Source organism: Hypanus sabinus, chromosome 8 (assembly GCF_030144855.1).
Source record: "Hypanus sabinus isolate sHypSab1 chromosome 8, sHypSab1.hap1, whole genome shotgun sequence".
Lineage (NCBI taxonomy): Eukaryota > Metazoa > Chordata > Chondrichthyes > Myliobatiformes > Dasyatidae > Hypanus > Hypanus sabinus.
In genome coordinates, this window is record NC_082713.1 from 110,773,665 (window position 1) to 110,800,727 (window position 27,063).

Genomic DNA, 27,063 nt, shown 5'->3' on the forward strand with positions numbered 1-27,063 from the left:
CGTTTGACTATGTTTGACTAAACATTGTTTTATTCTAGGGGGTAAAGATGGTCTCTTAGGATTTGAAGACTTCATCTACAAGCACATTGTGCCCGCTTGCTTTTTGGCACCTCTGAAACCAACTTTTGATCTGGCTGATGCTCAGACCATCTTGGTAGGTGCAGTGTAGTTTAACAAAATTTTAATTTGCAAGTTATTTTCCATGATTTTTGTTTTAATTGTCAATTGCTATCCAAGTTAGAGAAAATACATCACTGTTCAAAAGTCTTAGGTACTAGTCTTGGGCACATATATAGTGTCTATAAAAAGCATTCCCCCTCTTCCCCCCCCCCCCCCAAACACACCAAATCACTGGTGCAGCCAATTGGTTTTTGAAGTCGCATAATTAGATAAATAATTAGGTGTTTCAATTGGCTGTGGTAAAAATACACCTGTATCTGAAAGGTCCAACTGTGGGCAAGTCAGTATACTGGCAAAAATTACACTTTGGAGACATAAGAACACTCCAAACAACTCTTTGAAAGGTTATTGAAAAGCACAAGTCAGGAGATGGATGCAAGAAAATTTTCAAGTCCCTGAATATCCTTTGCAGTACAGTTAAGTCAATCAAGGGAACTAGTGAGCAAGGCCACCAAGAGACCTATAACAACTCTGGAGGAGTTACAGGCTTCAGTGGGAGAGTCTGCACATACAACTGTTGCCCGGGTGCTTCACCAGTCGCAGCTTTATGGAAGAGTGGCAAAGAGAAAGCCATTGTTGGGGGGGAGAAAACTCACATGAAATCTCAGCTAGAGTCTGCCAGAAGGCAAATGGAAGATTCTGAAGTCAGCTGGAAGAAGGTTCTATAGTCTGAGGAAACCAAATTTGAGCTTTTTAGCCATCAGACTAAATGCTATGTTTGGCTTTTGTACACCAAGCACCATACATCATCAAAAACATACCATCCCTATCATGAAGTATCATGCTGTGGGGATGCTTCATTACAGCAGGCCCTAAAAGGCTTGTGAAGGTAGAGGGTAAAATTAAACCAGCAAAATACAGGGAAATCCTGGAGTAGTCTGCAAGAGAACTATGACTTGGGAGATTTGTTTTCCAGCAAGACAATGACCCCTAGCATAAAACCAAAGCTATACAGGAATGGTTTTAAAACCAACAAAGTTAATGTCCTGGAGTGGCCAAGTCAGTGTCCAGGCCTCAATCCAATTGAGAATTTGTGGCTGGATTTGAAAAGGGCTGTTCACTCATGATTTCCATGCAATCTGACAGAGCTTGTGTGGTTTTGTAAAGGGAGGGGGAAAATTGAAGTGTCCAGATGTGCAAAGCTGATAGAGACCTATCCATGCAGACTCAAAGCTGTAATTGCTGCCTAAGGTTCATCTACTAAATACTGACTTGAGTAATTATGCAATCAATTATTTTGTGTTTAAGAAAAGTAATAAATTTAGACCAATTTGTAGATATTTGTTTCACTTTGATACAGAAGAGTCTTTTCTGTTGATCAGTGTCAAACAAAGACAAATTATTCTCACTGGGATTCAATGTTGTAAAGCAATAAAACATGAATACTTCCGGGGGAGGGGGGGTTAATACTTTTGATCGGCATTATATATAGCTTGAGAGCCTAAGATTTTTGCACGGTACTGTAGTGATAATTTATGTATTGTCCTGTACAGCCAACAAAAATAAACATATTGTGAATGATGGTAAACCTGATTCTGGTATGGGTCTCTTATGGACTGAGAGTGGGAAAGGGGCAGGGAGACAGGAATCACGGTTGTCGAGAGGGGAGGGAGCGGGAAGCACCAGAGAGACATTCTGTATTGATCAATAAACTAATTGTTTGGAATCAAATGATCTTGCCTGGTGTCTCAGGGCTGGGTGTGTCCATGGCACCCCTCCTCTGCCACCAGTCCCACAGCCCTCCTGTGGCACACCACCATCGCCATTCCCAACATCCTTCACTCCTGCCAGATTTACAAACTGGCTTTCTGCTCCTAATTGACAAAACAGTACTGTGCAAAAGTCTCAGGCACCCTAGCTACATATATGTGCCTAAGGCTTTTGCCCAATCTGTAAAGGACTGAAGAAGAATCTGATCAGAGAGGAAACTGGACCATGGAAGAAACGGGAGGAGAGGCACCAGGAGGGGATAATAGGCAGTTTGAGAAGAAAAAGAGTGACAGGGGAACCGGAAGGGATTGGCTAATTGATTTAGTCAGAAGGTGCACAAAAATTGCTCACTCAATTTAGTAACCAAATTAATCTCTTAAAGTGCTGAAAGTTGTAGAAAAGTCTACCCATTGCTGATGTAATTAATGGTAATTGAGTTATTGAAACCAATGGGATAATCAATTATCCTTTGATAATGTCTTGTAATGATTGGCATCAAAAACACTTTCAACCGATTAGATGGCGACGTGCTCAGATGCAGCGGCCACTTCAGATGCAATTGAAGGTACAATTGTTCATCCTTTGTGTCTTTTTTAATGATCACAACACTGTTGGATACTAAGAACATTGCGTACTGCGGGTCTACCCCATCAGTGAGTTGCTCGATAGTGATGGAGCTGGACTTGCTGCTTACTGTTGTTGTGTTGTTGCCAGGACTTGTGGTGTACCGTTGTGTTTAGGCAGTGCTCGATCCAATAAATGGAGTGAGTGGTTCTCTTGGATGTTTTTCTTGTGATTGCACGACCCTGTTGGATATTGGTCATGTAGTCCAGTTCCCTGGCTCGTTGGTGAGGCCTACGGCACGGAATCCCTCCTGCCGCGGGGTTGCCCTTGGAGCTGCCGACGTGGTGTGGGAGAGAGCAGAGGCTGGAATCCGTACTGGGTTGGGGGTTGGCCCCTCCCATTGGTGCTGCTGTCCTGTATTCACTCAGTGGAAGAACAAGCTGGACAGGGACAACATCCCATGTACCATAAATCTGCAGGCCATGATACTTAGGGGCTTGGTCTATATTTTTTTGTATGACTCTGTTTTCTGCTATCATAACCAAAATGTGCTTTGTGCAGTGAGCTGTTGGAAATGTGTTTTGTACCTTGGCCCCTGAGGAATGCTGTCTTGTTGGCTATATTCATGTACAGTTGAATGATATTTAAACTTCAACTTGAACATGATAAAACTGATAAAGAGTAACTATCAGGGAGGAGGGGGGAGGAAAAGAGAGACCAGTTGTGCCATTCATACAAATGTTTGTACTTAAGTTGGACTTTTGAATTTAATAATATGAAAACTCACTATGTGTGGGTGTCCTTAAGTCGGGTGTTCATAACCTAGGGAATACTGGTAAGTCTTAATTTGCACATAGTAATTATGCAGTAGATCATAACTGTACAACAAGCAGATTAATGGTAACTAGATTATTTCAATAATCTAGTTACCATTAATTGTGTTTATAACACCTGCATTAGTTAGATATTTCTGTAGCTATCAGCACTTGTGCTTCTTGAGAGTTTAGAATTTTTTTTAGTATAGTACAGGCTCTTCGGCCCACAATATTATGCCAACCCTTGCTGCAAGATCAATCTAACCCTTCCCACCCACGTATCCCTCCATTTAAGAGTCTCTTAGTGTCTCTACTGTAGCTACCTTTACCACTACCCTGGCAATGTGTTCCACGCACCTATCTCTCTGAGTAATAAATAACACCATTGACATACCTTCATACTTTCCTCTGAACACCTTAAAGTTATACCTCATTGTATCAGCCATTTCTGCACTCTGGCTATCCACTTTAATTTGAGTTAGTCTAAGAACCAATTAAATAAAAATCTGTGGACACTGGGTTGGTTGGGAGAAAATGTCAAAGAAACTTAGGAAAGATATGGTGGATGGAGAATTCAGGGAGGGGAATGGTGATATACTAGAGCATGTTAGCATTAAACAGGTGGATGCGCTGGGTGTCTTGGAGGACACAAAAGTGGATAAATTGCCAGGACTGCATGCAGTTATCCCGGTCTGCTCTGAGAGACAAGGGAATGGATTGTTGGCTGTCTGGCTGAGAGTTAAATCTTTGAGCACAAGGTGACTGGAAGACAGCAAATGTGGTCACCATTTCTGAAGAAGGCAGCAGGGAAATGCCTGGTAGGGGCAGATGTACAAGCCTAACATTCATGGTAGGGAAGCTACTACCACTAGAAAGGAAAAAAATTGAGGGAAAGGATTAATAACCTCTCAAGTACTAACCAGACAACCAACATTACCAAGAACAGATCTTTCTGACCAATCTGATTGAAGTAAAGTCCATCCCAACTTGAATTATCTCCCTTGACACCTCCTCCCTGCTTTAGTACAGACCTGTGGTAATATATCGTGAGGTGAGGCAGTATATCTGTGAGGTAAGTGACACTCACCTGACCCTAAATTCAGTCTTAAGGCTGATTTATACTTGTGCCCTACGCCGTAAGGTGATGTGCACCTCCCCAAAAAAGTAACTTGCGCGTTGTGGCAACGCAGACTGCAACAACAGCGATTGGTCCGCTTGGTAGCATCGCATTTCCTCCTACATATCTCCGGTTGCTGCTTCTCCACCATGTTTGTACACCGATGCGAAATAGATTAACCAAGTCGTCAAATCTACCTGCCAACATGCGAAAATGTTTGAAATGCATTTCCTCGTCCATCTCACGAAGAAACTCAACACAGTGGCATTGAAACTCCACTGTCAACTAGCATTTTTGCGCACACAAACGCATGTTCGCTGTGGCGCAGAGTGACTTAGAAGTGAAAATCAGGGTTATAGCGCAGGCTGCTGCGTAGCCCATACACAAAAGTATAAATCATCCTTTAGTTGTTGCCATCAAGACTCGAACAGCGACTTGTTGCTGTTGACATTCGCCGTACATGTGCCACCTATGTCAGGAAACGATGCTGACAGTTTGCCACTAATCACCTGTAAACCCAGGAGGTGATTAGCATTGATGCATTTAACATTTAGGACAGTCTTGGTTGGTGGGTGATGGGTAAATAAGGAATGTATTTGGTGAGGGTAGGAGTTAATGTAGTGTAGGAGGAGATTAGCGAGATTAAACACTAGTATGAGATGTTTCAGCCAAAGGTCTGCTCTGCCTTGTACGCAATATGTCATTACCAGAAACCAGTCACAGAGACCACGTTTTAAATATTTTGGCAAGTTCTGTAAGTGTTTTCCTGTATTTCCCAATATACAGTTCTGTTGATTCATGAAAATTTGTGTGTTTTACTTTGCCTACCTTAGTGTTAAGATTCTGGATGTAATTGGCAACTGTTAAAAGATTAAAATGTTTTTAATTGACTGTAAATCTTTTGCTTTTATTATTCACCACGTATATTGGACAGATGTTCCCACAAGCAACCTAGAGTGTGGGGACCAGATGTGGCAGGAATCGAAACAGTTTTTGTTAACCTTTAATCATTTAAATTTGTTTTATATGTAGGCTTTATCAGAATGTGCTATAACATTGAAAACAATTCATCTCAAAAGGGTAAGGACCTTTTGTTCTTCTGTCTCCAAATTTATATTTAAAAATGCACTCACTGGCCACTTTATTAGGTACAGAAGTGGAATCTAGTGTGGTCTTCTGATTCCATCCACTTCAAGGTCCAATGTGTTGTGTGTTCAGAGATGCTGTCCTGCACACCACTGTTATAACACATGCTTATTTGACTTACTGCCATCTTCCTGTCAGCCTGAACCTGTGTGGCCATTCTCTCATTAACAAGGTGTTTCTGTCCACAGAACTGCTGCTCACTGATTGTGTTTTTTTGTTTCTCGCGCCGTTCTCTGCATTCTCTAGAGACTGTTGTGTGTGAAAAACTCAGGAGATCAGCAGTTTCTGAGATACTCAAACCAACAACCATTCTACGGTCAAAGTCACTTAGATTACACTTCTTCCCTATTCTGATGTTTGGTGTGAACAACATCTGAACCTCTTGACCATGTCTGCATGCTTTCACGCATTCAGTTTCTGCCACATGATTAGCTACTTAGATATTTGCATTAATGAGCAGTGTACCGGAGTACCTAATAAAGTGGCCACTGAGTGCAGAAACCATTCTTGAACATGAAAGTGAAAGCAAAATCTTGTGTACTGAAAATCTGAGAAGGAAAAAAAAACAGGAAATGTTGTGAATGCTCTGGAAATGTGTGAGAAGCAGCTTTGCTTCTCATTGTCTTCTCAAGTGATCTAAGAGTATAGTCTGATTCTTTCCACGGATAGAATCTCCAGAGTATTCCCAGCATTTCCGATATTTTGTTCCATTTTTTAATTTCATTGCAAAATGAATGTCACCACATGTGTCCTGTTACTCACTGAGCGTTTTGCATTTCAGGGGCCTGAATTCATTCAATATCTTCAGCAAGAGTACTTGCAGTCATTACAGGTAGCCCCCGAAATAAATCAGGTTAGTGAGAATTTGAAATATTTTTACTTTGGAGCATGACTTCTCTTTTAACTGATTTAGTGCAAGTACAGGTCATCCCCAGTTTACATCATGGTTCTGTTCCATAACTGGAGCAGTTCACTAAAAGAAATGCAATCACACACTAAGGTCCCAGGCAGCAGAAGATGCCTGGAGCAGCCGACAAATCTGTCCGCCAGTCTCACAAACACTGTACATACAGGCTGTGCCTAAATCAGCTGTTTGTAAGCTGGGGAGGGACCTGTATGACTATCAGGTGCTGCATGTCTAGTGTTTTAGCTGTTTTAAAGTTCAAAATAAATTTAATATCAAAGTCCATATATGTTACTGTATACTAACCAAGCAGCTCAAAGAAGCAATTCTATAAGATGATAGGACACCATACACTATCCTGTTATTCATGTTCTTGTGGGCATTTGCAGTAAAAACAAAGAAACACAAGAGAATCAATGTAATACTATGCACAATAAAAAACAATGTGTAATAGACTGCAAATTTAAAAGAAAACAAATTAATCTAAATAAATAAGCAATAAATATAGAGAGCATGAGTTGTAGAGTTCTTGAAAGTGAGTGGAACTCTGAAACCACTGGGGCAGAAATTATCAGAGCAATAATTGTTAACCACGCCCTTTTGAATTTATTCTGGCCTTATTTAAGTCAATTCCAGCTCTCCTCTAGTAGGGAGACCAGAAAACTCATTGGTTTCTCAATGTAAGACTATCATTTAGAAGTTAAAATTGGGTTGTCTGACAAAACAACAGAATTTGGATCAAAAGAAAAGCTGATTTAAATTCCACCTTCCCACACTCCACAACTTACCGCCATGTGTGTAAGATTTTGATGTGATGTTTGACAGCCATATTGTGGAATAACTGAGGTTTACTTTAACTGAGGCTCATGCATTACGCTGTTTGAAAGTGAAGGTCTGTCACAGAATAGTTACACATTGAAAACTGGAATACAGGTTGTTCCTGCTTACAATCGCCTGCCTTGTGGACACTCCTACATGTACATGAGCTCCCATAATATTGAATTCAAAAGTCTGATGTATGTACATACATTCAACCCCAAAAAACTATTTTGATGTAATTCTCCTCTTTCAGTACAAAGTTCAGAGTAAATTTATTGTCTGTTCATAATATCACCATATATGAATCTCAGTTGTGAGATTTATTTGCTTTCAGGCGTACTCAATAAATCCATAATTAAATAACCTTAATCGAATCAATGAAAGACCATACTAACTTGGGCATTCAAGCTGTGTGTGAAAGACACATGCTGTACAACTACAAAAAGGAAGAAATAATAATAAATAAACAATAAATATCGAGAAGATGAGATGAAGAGTCCTTGAAAGTGAGTCTGCAGGTTGTGGGAACTTTTCAATGATAGGGCAAGTGAAGTTGAGCGACTACTTTTTCTTGTTACAGAGTTATAGTTACACAGCACAGAAAACAGGCCCTTCATTCCAACTTGTCTATGCTGACCAAGTTGCCTACTTCAGCTAATCACATTTGACCCATATCCATTTAAACCCATCCTATCCGTGTACCTGTCTGAATGCCTGTTTAAACATAATTGTACCTGTTTCTACTGCCACTTGTGCAGTAGATGCCATTCATTACAATACAGCTAGAGTTCAGAGTTCATGTGATGCCATCTATCAGGAGATTGTGGGTTTCCTCTGGTTAGTAGGTTAATTGGTCATTGTGAATTGTCCTGTGAGTAGGCTGGGGTTAAATAGGTGGTTTGCTGTGAGGTGCGGCTTGATAGGAAGAATGGGCTATTCCCTGCTGTATCTGTAAGTTTAAAAAATATATACAGTGGTGGTATCGCCATCGTATGGAAAGGTTTTTAGTATTTTCTAAATTCTAGACAAAATCGACCAAGAATACTTATTAAAAAAGAACCTGTTTCATTATCTGGGGCAGACTGCTGATATGGATAACATGCAGTCACCATTTAGCAGCTTGGCAAATTGTGCACCTTCCAGGTGGTAACTATTGTTTTAGATGTTAAGCCCTTCATTAAGACTCAGGAAATGTAGCTGTGGAAAAAGGGGAAAATCTCACACATAAAAAGTGAATAAAATGAACTGTGACATGTTTAATGCAAATGATGAGACAAGAAGAAAGAGGCTTAAAATTTGCAATTGGTTATAAGGGAAGCATGGAAAAAAAATACAGAAGCCATGATTAGAAAGCAGGAGAACACTAAAACAGCTCAATAGATTCTGCAGGTGCTGGAAATCTTGAGCAACACACACAAAATGCAGGAGGAACTCAGTGGGTCAGCCAGCATCAAAGCTTGGAAAGGGGCTGGATCAGTGCTCATACCACTTGCCTACCCCAGCTCTCAATACGTTGCTGGTACATGGCGGGGCACAGGATTAATCTAGGACAGGGGTCGGCAACCATTACCACTGAAAGAGCCATATGGACCCATTTCCCACAGAAAAGAAAACACTGGGAGCCACAAAACCCGTTTGACATTTAAAATGAAATAACACTGCATACAATGGTTTTTTTTTTTGCCTTTATGCTGTGTATAAACAAACTATAATGTGTTGCATTTATGAAATTGATGAATTCCTGCAGAGAAAACGAAATTACATTTCTGCATGCAACAAAATCATTTTCAACTCCGAAAAAAAGACGTTGGGTTGAAGGTTACTCCATAGTTAGCCTACCTTCGATCGAAAAATTAAAAGAAATCGCGCACTGGTGGGTGTCAGGGATTGACAGTGGTGACGTATATTAATAGCAATAAAAAAACACGTTGTAGCGGTGTGCTACACGCAGTGCTAAAATATCGACACTGCAGTCAAAGATAACTTTATTCGAACTAAACAGCCTTGCTTTAAAGCCTCCCTCAACCCACCCCCTGTGGGCGCGGATGCTCCAAAAGACAAGTACTCACAAACCCCCGTAGGCTACCTCCCTTAGCCGGAATGGTGGCTAATTGTAAGCCGGTTCGGATGTGCCAGGAAATGGGGTCGCCACAACGTTTTATTTAGATTGTACAAGATCACCATAATCTTCAAATTTTGAATTACATTTCAAAAACTAACAAACCACGGGGAGCCGCAGCACAGAGATGAAAGAGCCGCGGGTTGCCGACCCCTGGTGTAGGATTACTTTGCACCTTCACGGCTGCTCCCTGTTCCTTTATTTCCAAGCAGAGAGATCTCCCTCACCCTGAGATTGGCTGCAAGGGAACTTCTGCAACAACCTGGAAGTATTAAATCTGACAGATTTCCTGCCTGCACTCCCTTTTATTTGTAAACCAAGTTCTTTACCTACGAAGTTCAAACAAAAGCTTTTTTTTAATTATCTAATTTTGGTGAAAGGCAAGAAAAATAATTCAAATGTGTTTTTTTTTTAAACAGGAGTTTTGTCAAGCACTTCAACAACCTGATAGTAAAATCTTCAAAAATTATCTAAAGGTAAGTCAATGGGGGGGTGGTGGAGTGGAGTGTAAATATAGAAATTATATAATTTGGTAGCTGTAAATCTTCATCAGATATCTTACAAGATCGGATTCTTATTCATGAGTACAACTGCTAACAGTTGCTTATCTTTCTCTGAAGCTGTTCACCAGTTACCCTTTGGGATTGTTGGTATTTTTACATATTATCCCATTTGTAAGCTTTGCTCTTTCCCCAGAGTTTCCTATGTTTCTGCTCATAAAATCGATGCTGGTTCACAGTTCAATTCCCATTTCCCCCTTAATTCTCTCCCTGTAACCTAGAGATGTAAGACATTAACATTTGTCACACGTACATCGAACGTGCTGCAAAATGTATTGTTTTTGTCCATGACCAAAACAGTATGAGGATGTGCTGGGAGTAGCCATAAGTGTTGCTATGTCTCTGGCTCCAACAGAGCATGTCCACAACGTACTAACCCTAACCCGTACATCTTTGGAATGTGGGAGGAAATCAGAGCACCCAGAGAAAACTCACAAACTCCTTACAGACAGTGATGGACATTGAACCCCTATCCTACTGCTGGTTGTGCAAAGCATCACGCTACCTGCCATGCTGCCCTTATTTTCTCTATGTGCCCACCAACTCAGTAGGGCCAATTGTGGGGACCATGATTAAGGAAGGGATGTACTGACCCCTGGTGAAGATGCAGGGGGTGTTCATCCCAGGAATGAAAGGCTTAACATGCGAGGACTGTTTGATATGTCTGAACCTGTACTGAAGGAGTTCGGAAGGCTGGGGAAGATGTCCTTGAAACGTATCATATACTGAAGGACCTGGATTGAGTGGATGTTTAGAGGATTTTTCCATCAACACGAGATTCTGGGATCCATCTGGCCTCCAAATGAAGGGGTGTCTCTTTTAGAACCGAGAGGAGAAGTTGTTTCTTGAACAAGATGGTGGTGAATCTATCGAATTTGATGCCACAGAGGACTATGGATGCCAAATAATTGGATGTATTTAAGGCAGAGATTGTTAGTTTCTTGATTGGTAATAATTGATTAAAAGTTGCAGGGAAAATGGGGATGAAAAAGATCAGCCATGATTGAGCTCTTAGCTTGAGGCAGTGGTAATTTTCCAGTTGCCCTGATACAGTGTCCATTTCCCCCTCACTTCTACCATCAGCTGATCCATAATTTTCTTGTCTAGAGTAGCAGTTAAGCAGGAACCATTTTAAAATTTAGGTAACGTAGATGGAAACCAATACACCAAATATATCTGTAGCCTGCCTTTTTAAACTTTGAGCTTATAGTATGAGATTTGTTAGATTTTAGTTTAACTTTTCTCTATTGCCCTTATTCTTTTTTTTGCTTCCCTGAAGACTTGCAAAGTTTAATTTATTACATCACTTTTGTTTTGCACATAATTTTATTTGTCTTTGCCTTTTAAGGAATGAGGTTTTCTAAAGATAATAGCATTAGTTAAAAATAAATCAAAACTCCTACAATCTGTTTTGTACATTGGGGTTTGCACTTGTATTGTGTTTTTCACTTTGATTTCCTGACCCATTCGTAATCATTTCTAAAGCCTTCCTGATCAGTGAAAAAGGGTTTGGTGTTTTCCCGATATATGTGGTGAATAAACTCTCATCTGGTTTCCTGCCAGGTAGAAGTATCAATTATAACCAATGTTTTGATGACAAACTCTGCCTTCTTTATCCTGATGAAAATGACAGTGTTTGTCTTTGAAATGTCAGTTGTAATTGATACCTGTACTAGGTTGGAAGCCCAAGAAGAGTCCTTCCTGATTAGGTTTGCCAGCATTGTTAAAATTCTTTCTTTAATATGATCTTCAACTGATTCCCCTCGGTTAAACTGCATTTCCCTGTAGGAGTCCATATTTGTTGTGAATCAGTTACCAATTAGATCACAGCTATGATATTCATTAAGTGGGTAAGTGGAGAAAAGGCTACAGAAAGTGGTAGATAAGCCCAGTGCAAAACAGCAAAATTCTCCTCACCACTGTGTACATCTACAAGGAGAGCAGCAAGGATCCCCCATCAGTGATCAGAATCAGGTTTAATATCACCAGCTTATGCTGTTCACTGGGCAGCAGCAGTACAATGCAATACATGATCAATGTAGGGGGAGAAAATAATTACTCTGTGTGTGTGTGTGTGTGTGTATATATAATATAGTTAAATTAAGCAAAGTAGTGCAAAATCAGAATTTAAAAAGTAGTGTTCATGGGTTCAACATCTACGTAGAAATCGGATGACAGAAGGGAAAAGGCTGTTTTTAAATCGCTGAATATGTGCCTTCGGGCTCCTGTACCTACTTCCTGATGGTAACAATGTCCTGGGTGGTGGGGGTCCTTGATGATGGAAGCCACTTTTATGGGACACCTCTCCTTGAAGATGCCTTGGATACTACGGATGCCCATGATGGAGACGACTAACTACAATTCTCTGCAGCTTGCTTCAGTTACCACCCTCCCATTCCAGATGGTGATGCAGTCAGACAGAATGTTCTGCACTGTACATCTTTAGAAGTTTTTGAGTGCTTTAGGTGACAAACCAAATCTCCTCAAATTCCTGATGACGGCCACTGTCTTGCCTTCTTTATAGCTGCATTGATAAGTTGAGACCAGGGTTAGATCCTCAGAAATATTGTCACCCAGTAGCTTGAAATTGCTCACTCTTTCCACCGCTGATCCCTCTGAGGATTGGTATGTGTTCCTTCATCTTGCCCTTCCTGAAGTCCACAATCAGCTCTTTGGTCTTACTGACATTGAGTGCAAGGTTGTTGCTGCAACACCAGTCAACTAACTTGTCTGTCTCACTCCTGTACACCCCCATTTTGCCAACAACTGTGGTATCATCAGCGAATTTATAGATGGATTTTGAGCTGTGCCTAGCCAGATGGCCGTGCTCTCTTCTTGCTACTACCATTAAGTTGGAGGCATAGAGGCTTTAGGACCCACACCACCAGGTCAAGAACAGTTCTTTCTCTACAACCACCAGGCTCCTGTACCTATGTAGATAACATCACTCACTTCAACTCCGAATTGATTCAACGACCTATAAACTCGCTTTCAAGGATTCTATACAACTTATGTTCTCAGTATTATTTTTATTTACAGTTTGTTTTCTTTTGCACTGTAGTTGTTTGTTGATCTTTGTGATGTATGTTTTATCATAGATTCTATTGTATTTCATCTTTTCAGTAACTGGAAAAATAAGGAAATGAATCTCAGGGTAATATATGGTAATATACAGTTGAAGTCAGAAGTTTACATACACCTTAGCCAAATACATTTAAACTCAGTTTTTCACAATTCCTGACATTTAATCCTAGAAAACATTCCCTGTCTTAGGTCAGTTAGGATCACTATTTTATGAGTGTTTGATGTCAGAATAATAGTAGAGAGAATGATTTATTTCAGCTTTTATTTCTTTCATCACATTCCCAATAGGTTGGAAGTTTACATACATTTTGTTAGTATTTGGTAGCATTGCCTTTAAATTGTTTAACTTGGGTCAATAGTTTTGGGTAGCCTTCCACAAGCTTCTCACAATAAGTTGCTGGAATTTTGTTCCATTCCTCCAGACAGAACTGGTGTAACTGAGTCAGGTTTGTAGTCCTCCTTGCTCGCACACGCTTTTTCAGTTCTGCCCACAAATTTTCTATCAGATTGAGGTCAAGGCTTTGTGATGGCCACTCCAATACATTGACTTTGTTGTTCTTAAACAATTTTGTGTCAACTTTGGAGGGGTATGCTTGGGGTCATCGTCCATTTGGAAGACCCATTTGCAACCGAGCTTTAACTTCCTGGCTGATGTCTTGAGATGTTGCTTCAGTATATCCACATAATTTTCCTTCCTCATGATACCATCTATTTTGTGAAGTGCACCAGTCCCTCCTGCAGCAAAGCACCCCCACAACATGATGCTGCCACCCCCATGCTTCACGATTGGGATGGTGTTTTTCGGCTTGCAAGCCTCACCCTTTTTCCTCCAAACATAACAATGGTCATTATGGCCAAACAGTTCAACTTTTGTTTCATGGGACCAGAGGACATTTCTCCAAAAAGTAAGATCTTTGTTCCCATGTGCACTTGCAAACTGTAGTCTGGCTTTTTTATGGCGGTTTTGGAGCAATGGCTACTTCCTTGCTGAGCAGCCTTTCAGGTTATGTCGATATAGGACTCGTTTTGCTGTATGTATAGATACTTGTCTACCTGTTTCCTCCAGCATCTTCACAAGGTCCTTTGCTGTTGTTCTGGGATTGATTTGCGCTTTTCGTGCCAAAGTACGTTCATCTCTAGGAGACAGAATGTGTCTCCTTCCTGAGCAGTATGACGGCTGCGTGATCCGATGATGTTTATATTTGCGTACTGTTGTTTGTACAGATGAACATAGTACCTTCAGGGGTTTGGAAATTGCTCCCAAGGATGAACCAGAGTTATGGAGGCCCACAATTTTTTTTTCCCCTGAGATCTTGGCTGATTTCTTTTGATTCTGTTTGTAATCTTCTGACCTACAGGAATTGTGATACAGTCAATTAAAAGTGAAATAATCTGTCTGTAAACAATTGTTGGAAAAATTACTCGTGTCATGCACAAAGTAGATGTCCTCAACGTCTTGCCAAAACTATAGTTTGCTAAAATGAAATCTGTGGAGTGGTTAAACAATGAGTTTTAATGACTTCAACCTAAGTGTGTGTAAACTTCTGACTTCAACTGTAAGTACTTTGATAATAAATTTACTTTGAACACCTGACAATTTTCCTTTCATGTCTACCATATCAGAGACACAAGTCCCTCATGAGTCGCAGACAGTAGGGCAGTGATGTCACAAATATTACTCATTGGAACAAGGAAAGGACAAGTAGTCCTCAAATTGCTACTTCTGGAGCTTGGCAGAAAAAACTCACCAGTACTTATCAGACAGTGGAATTTTTTTTGATCTTCAGTTATCAGAAGCTTGCAAAATCATGCCTAATTATAAATTGATACAGTTTGTGATTTCAAAACATCGCTTCAAAATATGTCTTAAAATGGTAAACTAATCAGCTGTTTTTCTTTTCTCTTGTAGGTATTCTTTCAGCGAGCAAAGCCTTGAGAATGAATCTGGATTTTTGTTTTAGCATCAAAAATCTCTTCATTTTACTTAATTTATGCAGTTTGCTGGAATTGATTCTTGATGATGTTGGAAAAAGCCTTGTGCAATTCCCAGAAAGGTTTTGTGTTTTGTGTAGGCTGCATATTTTAGCTCATTATTTAAATTACATTAAAGTAATTTGTTAACCAATTACTTATATTTTGTCTTATTAGACATTTATTGAGGAAGTGTCAGTGCTATTGCCGAAACACTCTCATTCCTGTATAATAAACTGAATTATGTACTGCAATATGAGTGCAGAAATTGGATGCCATATTACACAGTCTCATTTTCTTTTTTGAAAAAAAGATATTCAGAACAGAAGAGTTCAATGTAAAATATGGAATTGTTCTTGTTAATAGTAGTTGGCCATTACATTATATGTACATTTCTATGGCTTGATGAGAAAACATTTGTCAAAGATGTCTAATAAGCTAAACATGAACTTCAGTCTCTAGCGTATAATGAACTAAAATAAATTTCAGTCGGATGTCTTTGCGAAGTGTTTTTGTTTATTTTTGTGCAATATTTTTACAGTGCTGAGCTGTTCTACTCAAACCATTTAAACATTTTCCTCTTCATCTTTCCATATCTATGTGCCTATCTTTAAGAGTCTCTTAAACACGGCTAATGTATTTGCCTCTACCATTACCCCGGCAGCACGTTCTAAGCACTCACTGTGTTTTATATTTTTTTAAAAACTCCACTACTGACATCTCCAAACACCTTAAAACACCTGTTGAAGAGTCCTGGCCCAGTTATTAATTTCCATAGATGCAGCCTGACCTGAATTCCTCCAGCATTTTGTGTGTGTTGATCTGGATTTCCAGCATCTGCAAAATCCCTTGTGTTTAAAATTATGTCCCTTTGTATTAGCCATTTCTGCTCTGGCCATCCACATTCTCTGCCTCTTGTTCGCCTTGATCAAAACATTTCTCATCCTTCAATGCCTGATTTCTTCAAACTAGTCTTTCATTTTGACATTCCCTGCAACACCTGTGACTAGTCCATCAGCTGCAGGAAAGGATGACTGTTGTCCAAAATGGTCACATATGAAAGAAACAATGAGAGGAAGTCATTTGCTCCACTATTTTTGCTGGCAAAGATAGCAATCCAACCTAATTCCACTTTTTAGCTCCAGTGGGACTGCCTTTTGTTTATGCCACATTAGTGCTCATGGTGGAGCATGGTAGTGTAGAGGCTAGTGTAACACTTTACAGCCATGGCTGTAAGATCAGCCCTAAATTCCCATTGCTGTCTGTAAGGAGCTTGTCTGTTCTCCCATGACTGCATGGGTTTCCTCCCACACTCCAAAGACAACTATAATGCTTTTGGTGTTATTTGTTTAATTGGATTCTCTGTCTGTTGTTAGGACTTGCACGAAGATCTGATCACATTTTTGGTCATATTTATGCAGAAGTGAGAAAATTCTACAGGGCTCACAAACTTTCTAGCACCACTGTACCTCACTATTTGTTCTCTTTTTGCATACTTATTTTTTATTTCTTATTGTTACTTGCATTTTATTATGGCACTGTACTGCTGCCATGAAACAACAAATTTCACAACATATTCTGATTCTGACAATTTCCCTACTTTAATCCTAACTACTGAAAGAGTCCAACATGATCCGTGCACTACTTTTCATCTTTGCAAGAAAGGCAAATAGTCCTCTTAACTAACTGGTGTTAGTTTATTGTGGTCACGTGTAGTGTGATACCCTGACGGGTCATAACTATAGTGAGGTACTGCGAAAGGAGAACATGACATAGAAAGTGCAGGTAATACTGATCTAGACAGGATTCAAGAGTTCATCTTTATATTATAGAGGTCTGTTCAAGTCTTACAACAGTGATTATATACTTAGATAATAAATTTACTTTGAAGTTTAAATCCCTCTTGGCCTTTCCTACCTAGCCTTTTGAAATGTTGTACAGGTCCTCCCCAGCTTATGACGTTCAGCCTGTACTTTTGAATGTGCATCTGAGAGACCAGTGGGATAGCTTTGCAGGCTCCGATGTCACTGTCGACGCCTTCTGTCGGGGGAGAAAGAGGCCCATCACCTGCCACACCACCCAAGTGCAACACTTGAGGGCTGGAAGTGCCAAGCAGACACACACAAGTTCGGTGAGGCTGGCTCACTGTTGCTCTTCCCACGCCTGCCTGCTCTCCTCTCACAGCTATTCCAATGATCCCGCTCACTGTTGTTCATTTCTGACTTGCAAACAATTGGGGCTGTGAGCAGCTCTCAGGAACATAACCCTGTCATAACTTGGGTTGGACCTGTTCTACTGCCCTCCATGCGCAAAACTTTCCCCTTAGATCCTTTTTTAAATCCTTCCTCTCTGAAGTTTATATGTCAGTGAGATAACGCAACCTTAAATTCTGGAAAAGTTCGCCTGGTCAACCAAAGTATTGGTTGCTGTAACAGTAACTGGTAGCTCTATTGTGCTTTACATACTCAGTTCTGTCACAAGCCAAACACAAAACTTCCACTGAGCTATTTGTGTTGATGTGCCTGTGCTATGCTCCTCATAAATTTATAAATGTATATTTAATCACTCCTCAGTTCCAGTGGAAACTTCTCATGTCTAAAACCCTCCGTTCCAGGGAACATCTGGGAGAATGGCCACTGCACTCTCGCTATTCTCGTCCCATCCTTCCACAACCAGAACTGGACTCAATATTCCAAATGCAGTCTAACTAATGTTTCGTACAACTGCGAAGTACTTCCTAATTATTACACTCAATCACCAGACTAGGAAGGCAATACAATGTGTTTTTCTATATTCTATGTGGTGAAGGGAGGAGAAATGAGGTAATTACTCCCCTCTATTGTACCCACATTGGTGACACAATCTTCACTGATTTGATACCAAAATTGCATTTCACTGAATGCATTGATGCTTTGATGTACAGTTGCAAGAAAATGTTTGTGAACCCTTTGCGATTACCTGCTTTTCTACATTATTCATAAAATGTGGTCTGATCTTGATCTGAGTTAAATAATAGACAAACACGATTTGCCTAAACTAGTAACACAAACAATTGTACTTTTCACATCTTTATTGAACGTATTGTTTAGTCATTCAGTCCAGGCTGGGAAAAATATGCGAACCATAGTATTTAATAACTGATCCTTTAACATTAATAACCTCCACCAAGTGTTTACTATAGTTACTGATCAGACGTGCACTATGGTGTGGAGGAATTTTGACCATTTCTCTATACAAAATCTGCAGTTCATCAATATTTCTGGGATACCCTCTTCAGGTCATGCAATGGCATCTCAATTGGGTCAAGGTCTGGACTCTGACTTGGACATTCCAAAACATGAATTTTCTTCTTTTTAAACCATTCTATTGAAGATTTACTGTTGTGTTTTGGACCATTGTCTTGTTGCATCATCAAACTTCTATTAAGCTTCAAGTGATGGACCACTACCCTGACATTCTGCTGTAAAATGTCATGACGTAATTTTGAATTCATTGTTCCCTCAACAATTACAAGCTGTCCAGACCCTGAGGCAGCAAAGCAGCCCCATACCATAATAGTCCTTCCATCATGCTTCACAGTTGGGATGAGATTTTGCTGTTGGTGTGTAGTACCCTTTTTCCTCCAAACATAACCGTGTGCATTTCTGCCAAAAGTTCAAGTTTAGTTCCAGCTGTCCACAGAACACTGTTCCAAAAGTGTTGTGGAACATCCATGTGGTCTTTTGCATATTTGACACATGCAGCAATGTTTTTTTGAAGAGCAATGGTGTCCTTTGCATGAACATGATTCTTGTTCAGTGTTTTTCTTATAGTGGACACATGAACAGAGACTTTAGCAAGTTCTAGAGATTTCTGCAAGTCTTTAGCTGTTACCCTTGGATTCTATTTCACCTCCTTCAGCATTGCACATTGTTGCTCGGTGCAATCCTTGCAGGATGCCCACTCCTAGGGAGAGTAGCAACAGTACTGAATTTCTTCCATTTGTAGACAGTTTCTCTTACTGTGGACTGATGAAAACTCAGGTCTTTAAAATGCTTTTGTAGCCTTTTCCAGCTTCATGCATCTCTACAATTCTAAGTTGTTTTGATTAGAAACAAATGTGTTTATGGGGCACATAAACAGATCTTACTTGAGAAGAGCAGATTCTGTCAGTAACCTGACATTGTATATCTTTTTTATAGAGCAACCCACACCTCCAATCTCAACCCATTGACTGGAACACTTGACTCCAAATAGCTTTTGTAGAAGGCACTGCCCTAGAGGTTCACATACCTTTTTGAATCTAGACTGTGATTGTTTAAATGGTGTATTCAGCATTGACTAGAAGTAATCACGCAGGATCTATGGAGGGGAATAAACAGTCGATGTTTCAGGCTGAGAGCCTTCATCAGGACTGGAATGGAAGGGGGGCAGTACCAAACTAAGACGTTGGGGGTAAGGGAAAGGAGTAAGGAGGGAGGGGGCGAAACTGCTGGAAGTTTGAGAAATCTATGGAGGCTACCCAGCTGGAATATGAGGTTTGGCTCCTCCTCCTGAGTGTGATGTCATCATGGCGGTGGAGGAGACATGTCAGAATAGGAATGGGAAGTCAAATTGAAATGGGTAGGCTCTGGGAGATCCTGCTTCTTGTTGCGGGCAGAGTGAAGATGCTTTATACTGAAATGCTCCATCCCAGGCCCGGCAGCACTTCTACTTATGTGGAAGTTTGCACGGATTCAGCATGTCATCTAAAGCTGGGACAAACCCCTAAAGATGCACAGTGGAGAGTATCCCTGATTGGGTGCATCATGGCCTGGCATGGAAATGCCAGTGCTCAGAAGTAGCCCACAGAATCACTTTCAAGGACTGTTTACAAGTGATGTTCTCAGTGTTACTACTACCTCACCAGTAACAATGATATCATCCAGGTAACACAGAGTGTCCGGGCAGACTTGCATCACCTAGTCCATAGCTTTCTGCCAGAGTGCAAGTGCAGATGCTACTTCAAAAATAAGCCTATTATTGTGATAAAGCCCTTTGTGAGTGTTTTTGCTAAGAAACACTTCGGACTCTTCTTTCATCTCCGTGAGTGGGATATCTGTAGACAGTCTGTAACCTTCAGCTAAGTTCACTTTGCTGAAGTATTTCCCTCCAGAAAGGTTTGCAAAGATACTCTCCATCCTGGGCGGAGGGTATTGATCTACTGTCAGTACTGGGTTGATGATAACCTTAAAATCACCTCAGGCCCTGACAGAACCATTCATCTTAGCTACTGGGACCACTGGGATTGCCCATGGGCTCCACTCAGCCTTGGAAATAATTCCTTCAGCCTCCATGCAATCCAGCTCACTGGCTATTTTATCAAAGATGCTACAAGGAACTGGACAGTTCCTTTGCAAAACTTGAGTGAAACTTTTTCATTTAACACTATTTTACCCTTGATATGTTTGAGTTTTCCATTGTCACCTCTGAACACTGCTGTGGTATCATCCAGTAACTATCTGAATTTGCTTTCGGTTGACTCCATTGCAGGGGATGTGGCATGTGGATGTCCAATCAAGTTGTAGTTGTCTCAGCCGATCATGACCCCACAATGCTGGCCCTCCCGTCTTTACAACATACAAGCTCAATGTGGCTTGTTGGTGGTTGTATTTCACTGTTACAAATGTCATTCCCATGGGAGTTATCTTTTATCCAGTGTAAGTTCTCAGTTGGATATCTGCAGGCTTCAGTTTAGCATCTCTGAAATGCTGTTCAAACTCATCATGTGGAGAGACTGAAACAGCTGAGCCAGTGTCCAATTCTATTTTAATTAATTTGCCGTTCACTTCTGATGTAAGCCATATTGCTTGGCTGTTATTAGTTTTCACATTGTAAATCTCAAGGCTGCTCAGTCTTGGGTCACTTTCATCATTATCAATTTTTTTCAACAGCATGCAGATTAGTGATCTACTTGGACATTTTATCTTTTTCTCTCCCACATGCAGTACATTTATTTTTGTCTGCCGACATGCTTTTTGTATGTATCCTACTTTGTTGCATTTTCTACAAGTTTCACTTTTAAACCTGCGTTGGTCTGATGTATGTGAGCCTCTGTCACAACAGTAACACAATTTGTTCAGCCAGGACGGTTTCTGTTTGGACATTGCACCTTTGTTCACAGTCATTTTCATTCCTGACTGCAACTCAATTACGTCTTGAGGTGCCGTTTCCATTGATACAACGATTTCAACTGCTCTTTTAAATGTGAGTTATACCTCAGTTAGGAGTTGTTTTTGGATGCTTTCTTATAAAAATCCAGAAAATGAACAATCTCTCAGTACATCATTAAGCTGATCACTGAACTGACAATGCTCAGACAATCTCTTCAATTCAGCCATGTAAACTGAAATGGACTCCCCTTCCTTTTGATTCTGCTTATGAACCCCAAAGTGTTCTGCAATCAACAGTGATTTCAGTTCTAAAAGTCCCTACATTATTTTCATGATATTAGCAAAGCTCATTTTAGCTGGTTTGGTTGGCGCAGTTAAACTTCTAAGAAAACTGTGTGCTTTCCACCTATTGCACTCAGCAAAACTGGCACTCACTTTGCAGTGGCTATTTCAATTGGTTCAAAATGCTGCTCAATTCATTCAATCTCCATCATCCAGTTATCTCTTGTGCAATTGAACACACCTATCTTTCCAATGTAGCCAGCCATTTCTGCCTCTTTTATTATTTATGATTATTATCACCCGGTACTCATTGTTAATGATCCCATGGAATTCTGTCTGTTTTCTGCCTTTTTTTAGCCTGAGTTTTTTCTCCTCTAGTGAAAAAACTGTGCTGTGCTTTTTAAAAATTAAACATCTTGCTGTACTTCAACAGGTAGGTAGACATCTCAGGTTTGTTTTAAAACTTACTTGTTGCCTTTGTTAGCTTTAGTAACACCAAAACTAATCCAAAGAAATATATGGGAGCCTGCGATTACATACGTACATTGTTTTACTTTAGTGAGGAGCGAGCATATGACACAGTGGCGGAATGACATATGCCATTCACATACTTTTATATATAACCCGTGATGAATTATGTAAACAATGAAGAATGCTTAAACAAACAATAAATTTGGAACATTACTTAAATATTAAATACACAACAACTACTCCCTTTGTAGTCCTGGACATGAAGTAATACCTGATTCTATTTCTAAAAGCAAATTACTTAGATCATTGCCAAACTCTTGTCTGTGGGAATTTCATGAGCACAATTTCACTGTTGTTTCTCATGGTAGTTTTGTTTACTGATGGTACAACTGTAGGGAGACACAAGAAACTACAGGATAATGGATTCTGGAGTGTTACGTACCCCGTAACTGGGTCACTTACCAGCAAAGATAGAGAGGTCTGTTGAAGTCTGATGGTACTATTTTTAATAGTATTTATTGATAAAAATACACAAAAATAATATCAATGCAAACATACAGATAATATACGTCATCAATACTAAATCTCAAAGCGCGGGTATAATAATAATCAATAAGGAAAAGCTCTGTTGTTGTCTAGGTGATAATGTATTGTCCGATGGAAATATAAAAGTCTTTCTTTCTTTCTAAATCTTTTTATTATTATTAGTAATATGGACATAATACAAATGATATATTGATAAAAAAATTACAAACATACAAATTCCATTACATATGAAAAAAAACCATAAACAATAGTTACAATATAAATGAGTTTACCAAGACATAAACCATACAATATATGTATGAACATGGTAAGTCTAAATATTTCATAATATATGATATAAAAAAAACAAAAAAGAAAGAAAAAAAACAAATATATATATATATATATATATATAATGCAAAACTAGCTAATCTACTAATCTAGTAACTAATAACTAATATAGAAGAAAAAAGAAGCAAAAAAAAGAGAGAGAGAAAAAAGGGGGCTGTTTATAATATCTCACAAGAATAAATATTCATCCATGCCGTCACTTCCGGTCCTCTCAACATACATAAGCTAAAAGCTGGGAAATCAAATGAACTTGGAACAGGGTCATATTACATCATATGAAAGTGTTGAATAAATGGTCTCCATAACTTTTCAAATTTAATAGAAGTCTCAAAAACACCACTTCTAATTTTTTCTAAATTTAAACAAAATTTAAACAGTTTGAGAGAACCAATTAAATACAGTGGGAGGATTAATTTCCTTCCAATTCAACAATATAGATCTTCTAGCCGTCAGAGTTAGAAATGCAATCATTCTACGGGCAGAAGATAAATGCAGTAAGTCTAACATTGGTAAACCAAAAATTGCGGTAATAATATAAAAGTCACTTTAGTTCATTCAAGCTACAGCTTTTTGGTTGGAGAGAAAGACGGGTAAAACTTGCCCATTCCTTTTATTATGTCAATCCTTCGAGAGTCGTTGGGAGTTGATTTCCCTGTTGTTAGCTAAAAACCGTTCTTCCGTGGTAAAGGCACACCGATTCCGGGGCCAATGGAACCGGACGTACATGGCCTTCCCACTGGCTTTCGCTATTACGGGATCGCTAGCGTTTCTTCTGGTGAGTCTGAGGGGCTGTTCCCACAGACCCTCTTTTATCCTGACTCACAGGGTCTCAGGTGTCAATCAGGTTGGGATGATGCAATCCCTCCCTCAACCAGCCCACTTTGCCTGAGGGCTTCCACGAAACACAGTATTTTAATACACAATTCCTTCTCCAAGAGACAATGGCCGTTTCCCATAGCTTTATATTGCCGGGGGGGGGGGGGGGGGGGTCAAGACATTCCAAAGTCTCTCTCTCATTTCCTGGGTCTCCTGACCCAAATCAATAGCGATCCTGTGATTCTCAAAAAAGAGGGGACTGTAGGTGTAACAGGAGCAACACACAAAGTGCTTGAAGAACTCAGCAGCATCTGTGGTGGGAAATAGACAGTTGGAATTTTGGGTTGGATCCTTTACCTGGACTGTAGAATGGCCCAGATGGTCTTGTATTAGAATCAGTGCACTAGAGCACAGAAACAGGCCCTTCGGCCCATTGAGTCCTTACCAAACTGTCATTCTGCCTAGTCCCATTGACCCACAGCCTGGACCATATCCCTTCATACCCCTCCCATCCATGTACTTATTCCAACTTATTTTGAACGTTGTAATTAAACCCCACACCCACCAATTTTATTAACAGCTTTTTCCACATCCTTGCCACCCTCTCAGTGAAGAAATTCTTCCTCCGTTCCCAATTAAGGAAGGAAAAATAGAAGAGCAAGTTATTATTTAAATGGTAAAAAAATTGCAGCATGCTGCTGTGCGGGGGGACTTGTGCATGAATCACAAAAGGTTGGTTTGCAGGGGCAGCAGGCTGTCAAGAACGCAAATGGAATGTTGTCCTTCATTGCTAGAATTTAAGAGCAGGGAGGTTATGCTGCAACTGTACAGGGTACTGGTGAGGCTGAACCTGGAGTACTGTGTGCAGTTCTGGTCCTCTTACTTGAGGATGGATGTACTGGATTTGGTACAGTGCAGAGGAGGTTCACCAGGTTGATTCCAGAGATGAGGGGGTTAGACTATGAGAAGAGATTGAGTTGCCTCACTAGAATTCAGAAGAATGAGGGGAGATCATATAGAAACATATTAAAGTATGAAAGGGAAAGATAAGATATAAGTACGAAAGTTGTTTCCACTGGTAGGTGAGACTAGATGAGGGGACATAGCCTCAAGATTCGGGGGAGTAGATTTAGGACGGAGATGAGGAGGAACTACTTCTCCCAGAGAGGTGAATCTGTGGAATTCTCTGCCCAATGAAGCAGTGGAGGCTACCTAAGTAAATATATTTAAGACAAGGTTGGATATATTTTTGCATAGTAGGTGAATTAAGAGTTATGGGGGAAAGGCAGATAGATGGAGATGAGTCCATGGTCAGGTATCATGATATTATAGAATGGCGGAGCAGGCTAGACAGGTCGGATGGCCTACTCCTGCTCCTGTTTCTTATGTTCTTAAGTATTTTATCGTTCACACTTAATATATGACCTATAGTTCCAGCTGCATCCAATCTCTGTGGAAAAAAGCCAGCCGGAAGCCCCCGACCACCTGGTCTGTGTGTGTTCCGGAACGTCCCACGTCACTCCTGCTGCTGCCGGACTCGGAAGGCCGCTGCACACGGAAGCGGGCAGGAGAGGCTGAAATCGGAAGCAAGCGGGTCGGAGCCGAGACGGGAGGTAAAGGACGGCATCGATCCCGGTCCCCCGCCCCATCCCACCCCAGGGTCCCGGCCTCGGCCTCGGCCACCGACTCTCCCCTGACGATTTGCAGTTCATATCATGGGGACGAACTCGACCTCTATCCTCTCCATAACTCACTCCTCCGAACAACCTCATAGAGTTCCGCACCCCTCCCTCCTTTATCGACCCATACTTCGCCCCAGCCCCTCACCCCCACCCCACCCGATTCTCCCTCGCTCCCCACCCCATGCATCCCTCCCTCACCCCTCACTCCATCTGACCCTACCTCGCCCCCACCCCTCCCTCCCTCATACACCCCTTAATCCCCTTCAAACCTCTCTCTTTGTCCCTTACCCCCTTAATCCCTCTCCTCCCCTCTCACGAATTTCTGAGTCCTCCCTTTTACACCCCCAGACTCTCCGGCTGCTCCTGATCACCAATGTTCCAGATACTCTTTCCCCACTCAGGCCTTCCTGGGGTTTGGATCCTCTTCTTTCTTCAACCACCTCCCTAGGGTTTCAGAATCGTCCTCCTCTTCTCCCTACCCACCATCCCAGGTTTTGTGGGCCCTCTCTGCCCCCACCCAGTACACCCTCCCCAGGGTTCTGCCACTGCTCTTGGAGCCCAGTTGACATTAGAATGTTCTGCGAGCACAAAGAGAAGTTGAATTAACTGATTTGAGAATCGAGTCCCAAACCACATCAGAACATAGAATGTTGAATTGTGCATAGAGGGTTAAAAAAAAGATGATTATGTAAAATAGGACGAGAAAGGGAAAAACCATAGAAACCATTAAATTTCCTAAACTGGGCCCATATTCACAGAGTATGTCTAACAAGAGGATTAACAATTAGTCTAGGCAAACTACTAGGGAGTGCATATCCAAGAAGTGCAGAAATAGAGAGATCCTTAGTGGAATTCAGCTCCATTGCCACCCATTTAGGGCAGTCAGACTGGCTATGAATAAAAGACCAGAAGGTAAGACGAACATTAGCTGCCCAATAATATAAACGAAAATCAGGTAAGGCCATGCCACCTTCTTTAGATTTTTGAGGTAAGCTTTATTAATTCTAGAACGCTTACCCATCCACAAATAGGACAAAGTAATAGAGTCTAAGGAATCAAAAAAGGTTTTAGAAATAAAAATTGGAATAGATTGAAATAAGTATAAAAAATTAGGGAGAATATACATTTTAATAACATTAACACGATCTACCAATGACATAGATAAAGGTGACCATTGTGACAAACTCTGTTTTGTAGAATGCAAAAGGTTGTCAAAATTTTCATGAAAAAGATCCATAAAATTCCTTGTAACTGTAATACCAAGATAGGTAAATTGATTATCAACTACTTTAAAGAGGAGGTCGCAAAATACTAATGCTTGTGCTTCTTTATTAATTGGAAAAGGTTCACTCTTATGAAGATTAAGTTTATAACTGGCTAAATTGATCAAGAAGAGAAAACATTGAAGATAAGAATGTGGACGGATTTGAAAGAACAAATAGTAAATCGTCAGTGTAAAGAGAAACTTTATGCTCAACCCCCCCTCTCCAGATCCTGGTCAATTCAGGACAGCTTCGAAATACAATTGCCAGAGGCTCTACAGCCAAATCAAAAAGAAAGGGACTTAAGGGGCATCCTTGACGGGTGCCACGTTTAAGGCTAAACGACTGGGATTGCTGAGAGTTAGTCAGAACAGAAACGGTAGGAAATAAATATAGCAATTTAATCCAAGAGGCAAAACTTAGACCGAGGTCAAATTTTTCTAAAACCACAAAAAGGTAGTTCCACTCTTTACGATCAACACTTTCTCCGCATCGAGAGAATTAACACATTCAGTAGTCCCAATTGAAGGCGAGTGTAAAATATTAAATAAATG

At 40.5% G+C, this 27,063-nt stretch overlaps 2 protein-coding genes across 3 annotated transcripts in view; both read left to right on the forward strand.

The window, feature by feature from the left end:
* The window catches only part of xpot (exportin, tRNA (nuclear export receptor for tRNAs)), an 88,165-nt gene extending 72,676 nt beyond the window's left edge, over positions 1–15,489 (forward strand). For both annotated transcript variants that reach the window (XM_059977583.1, XM_059977581.1), the window contains exons 21-25: positions 39–154; positions 5,419–5,466; positions 6,314–6,385; positions 9,794–9,850; positions 14,928–15,489. In XM_059977583.1, coding sequence (XP_059833566.1) covers positions 39–154; positions 5,419–5,466; positions 6,314–6,385; positions 9,794–9,850; positions 14,928–14,954 — 320 coding nt within the window. In that variant the 3' untranslated portion in view covers positions 14,955–15,489. The remainder of the gene's footprint in view (positions 1–38; positions 155–5,418; positions 5,467–6,313; positions 6,386–9,793; positions 9,851–14,927) is intronic.
* Positions 15,490–25,061: 9,572 nt separating this feature from the next.
* tbk1 (TANK-binding kinase 1) overlaps positions 25,062–27,063 on the forward strand; it is a 56,538-nt gene continuing 54,536 nt past the window's right edge. Inside the window, exon 1 of the mRNA XM_059977585.1 lies at positions 25,062–25,178. The gene's annotated coding sequence lies outside the window, so the exon portion shown is untranslated. The remainder of the gene's footprint in view (positions 25,179–27,063) is intronic.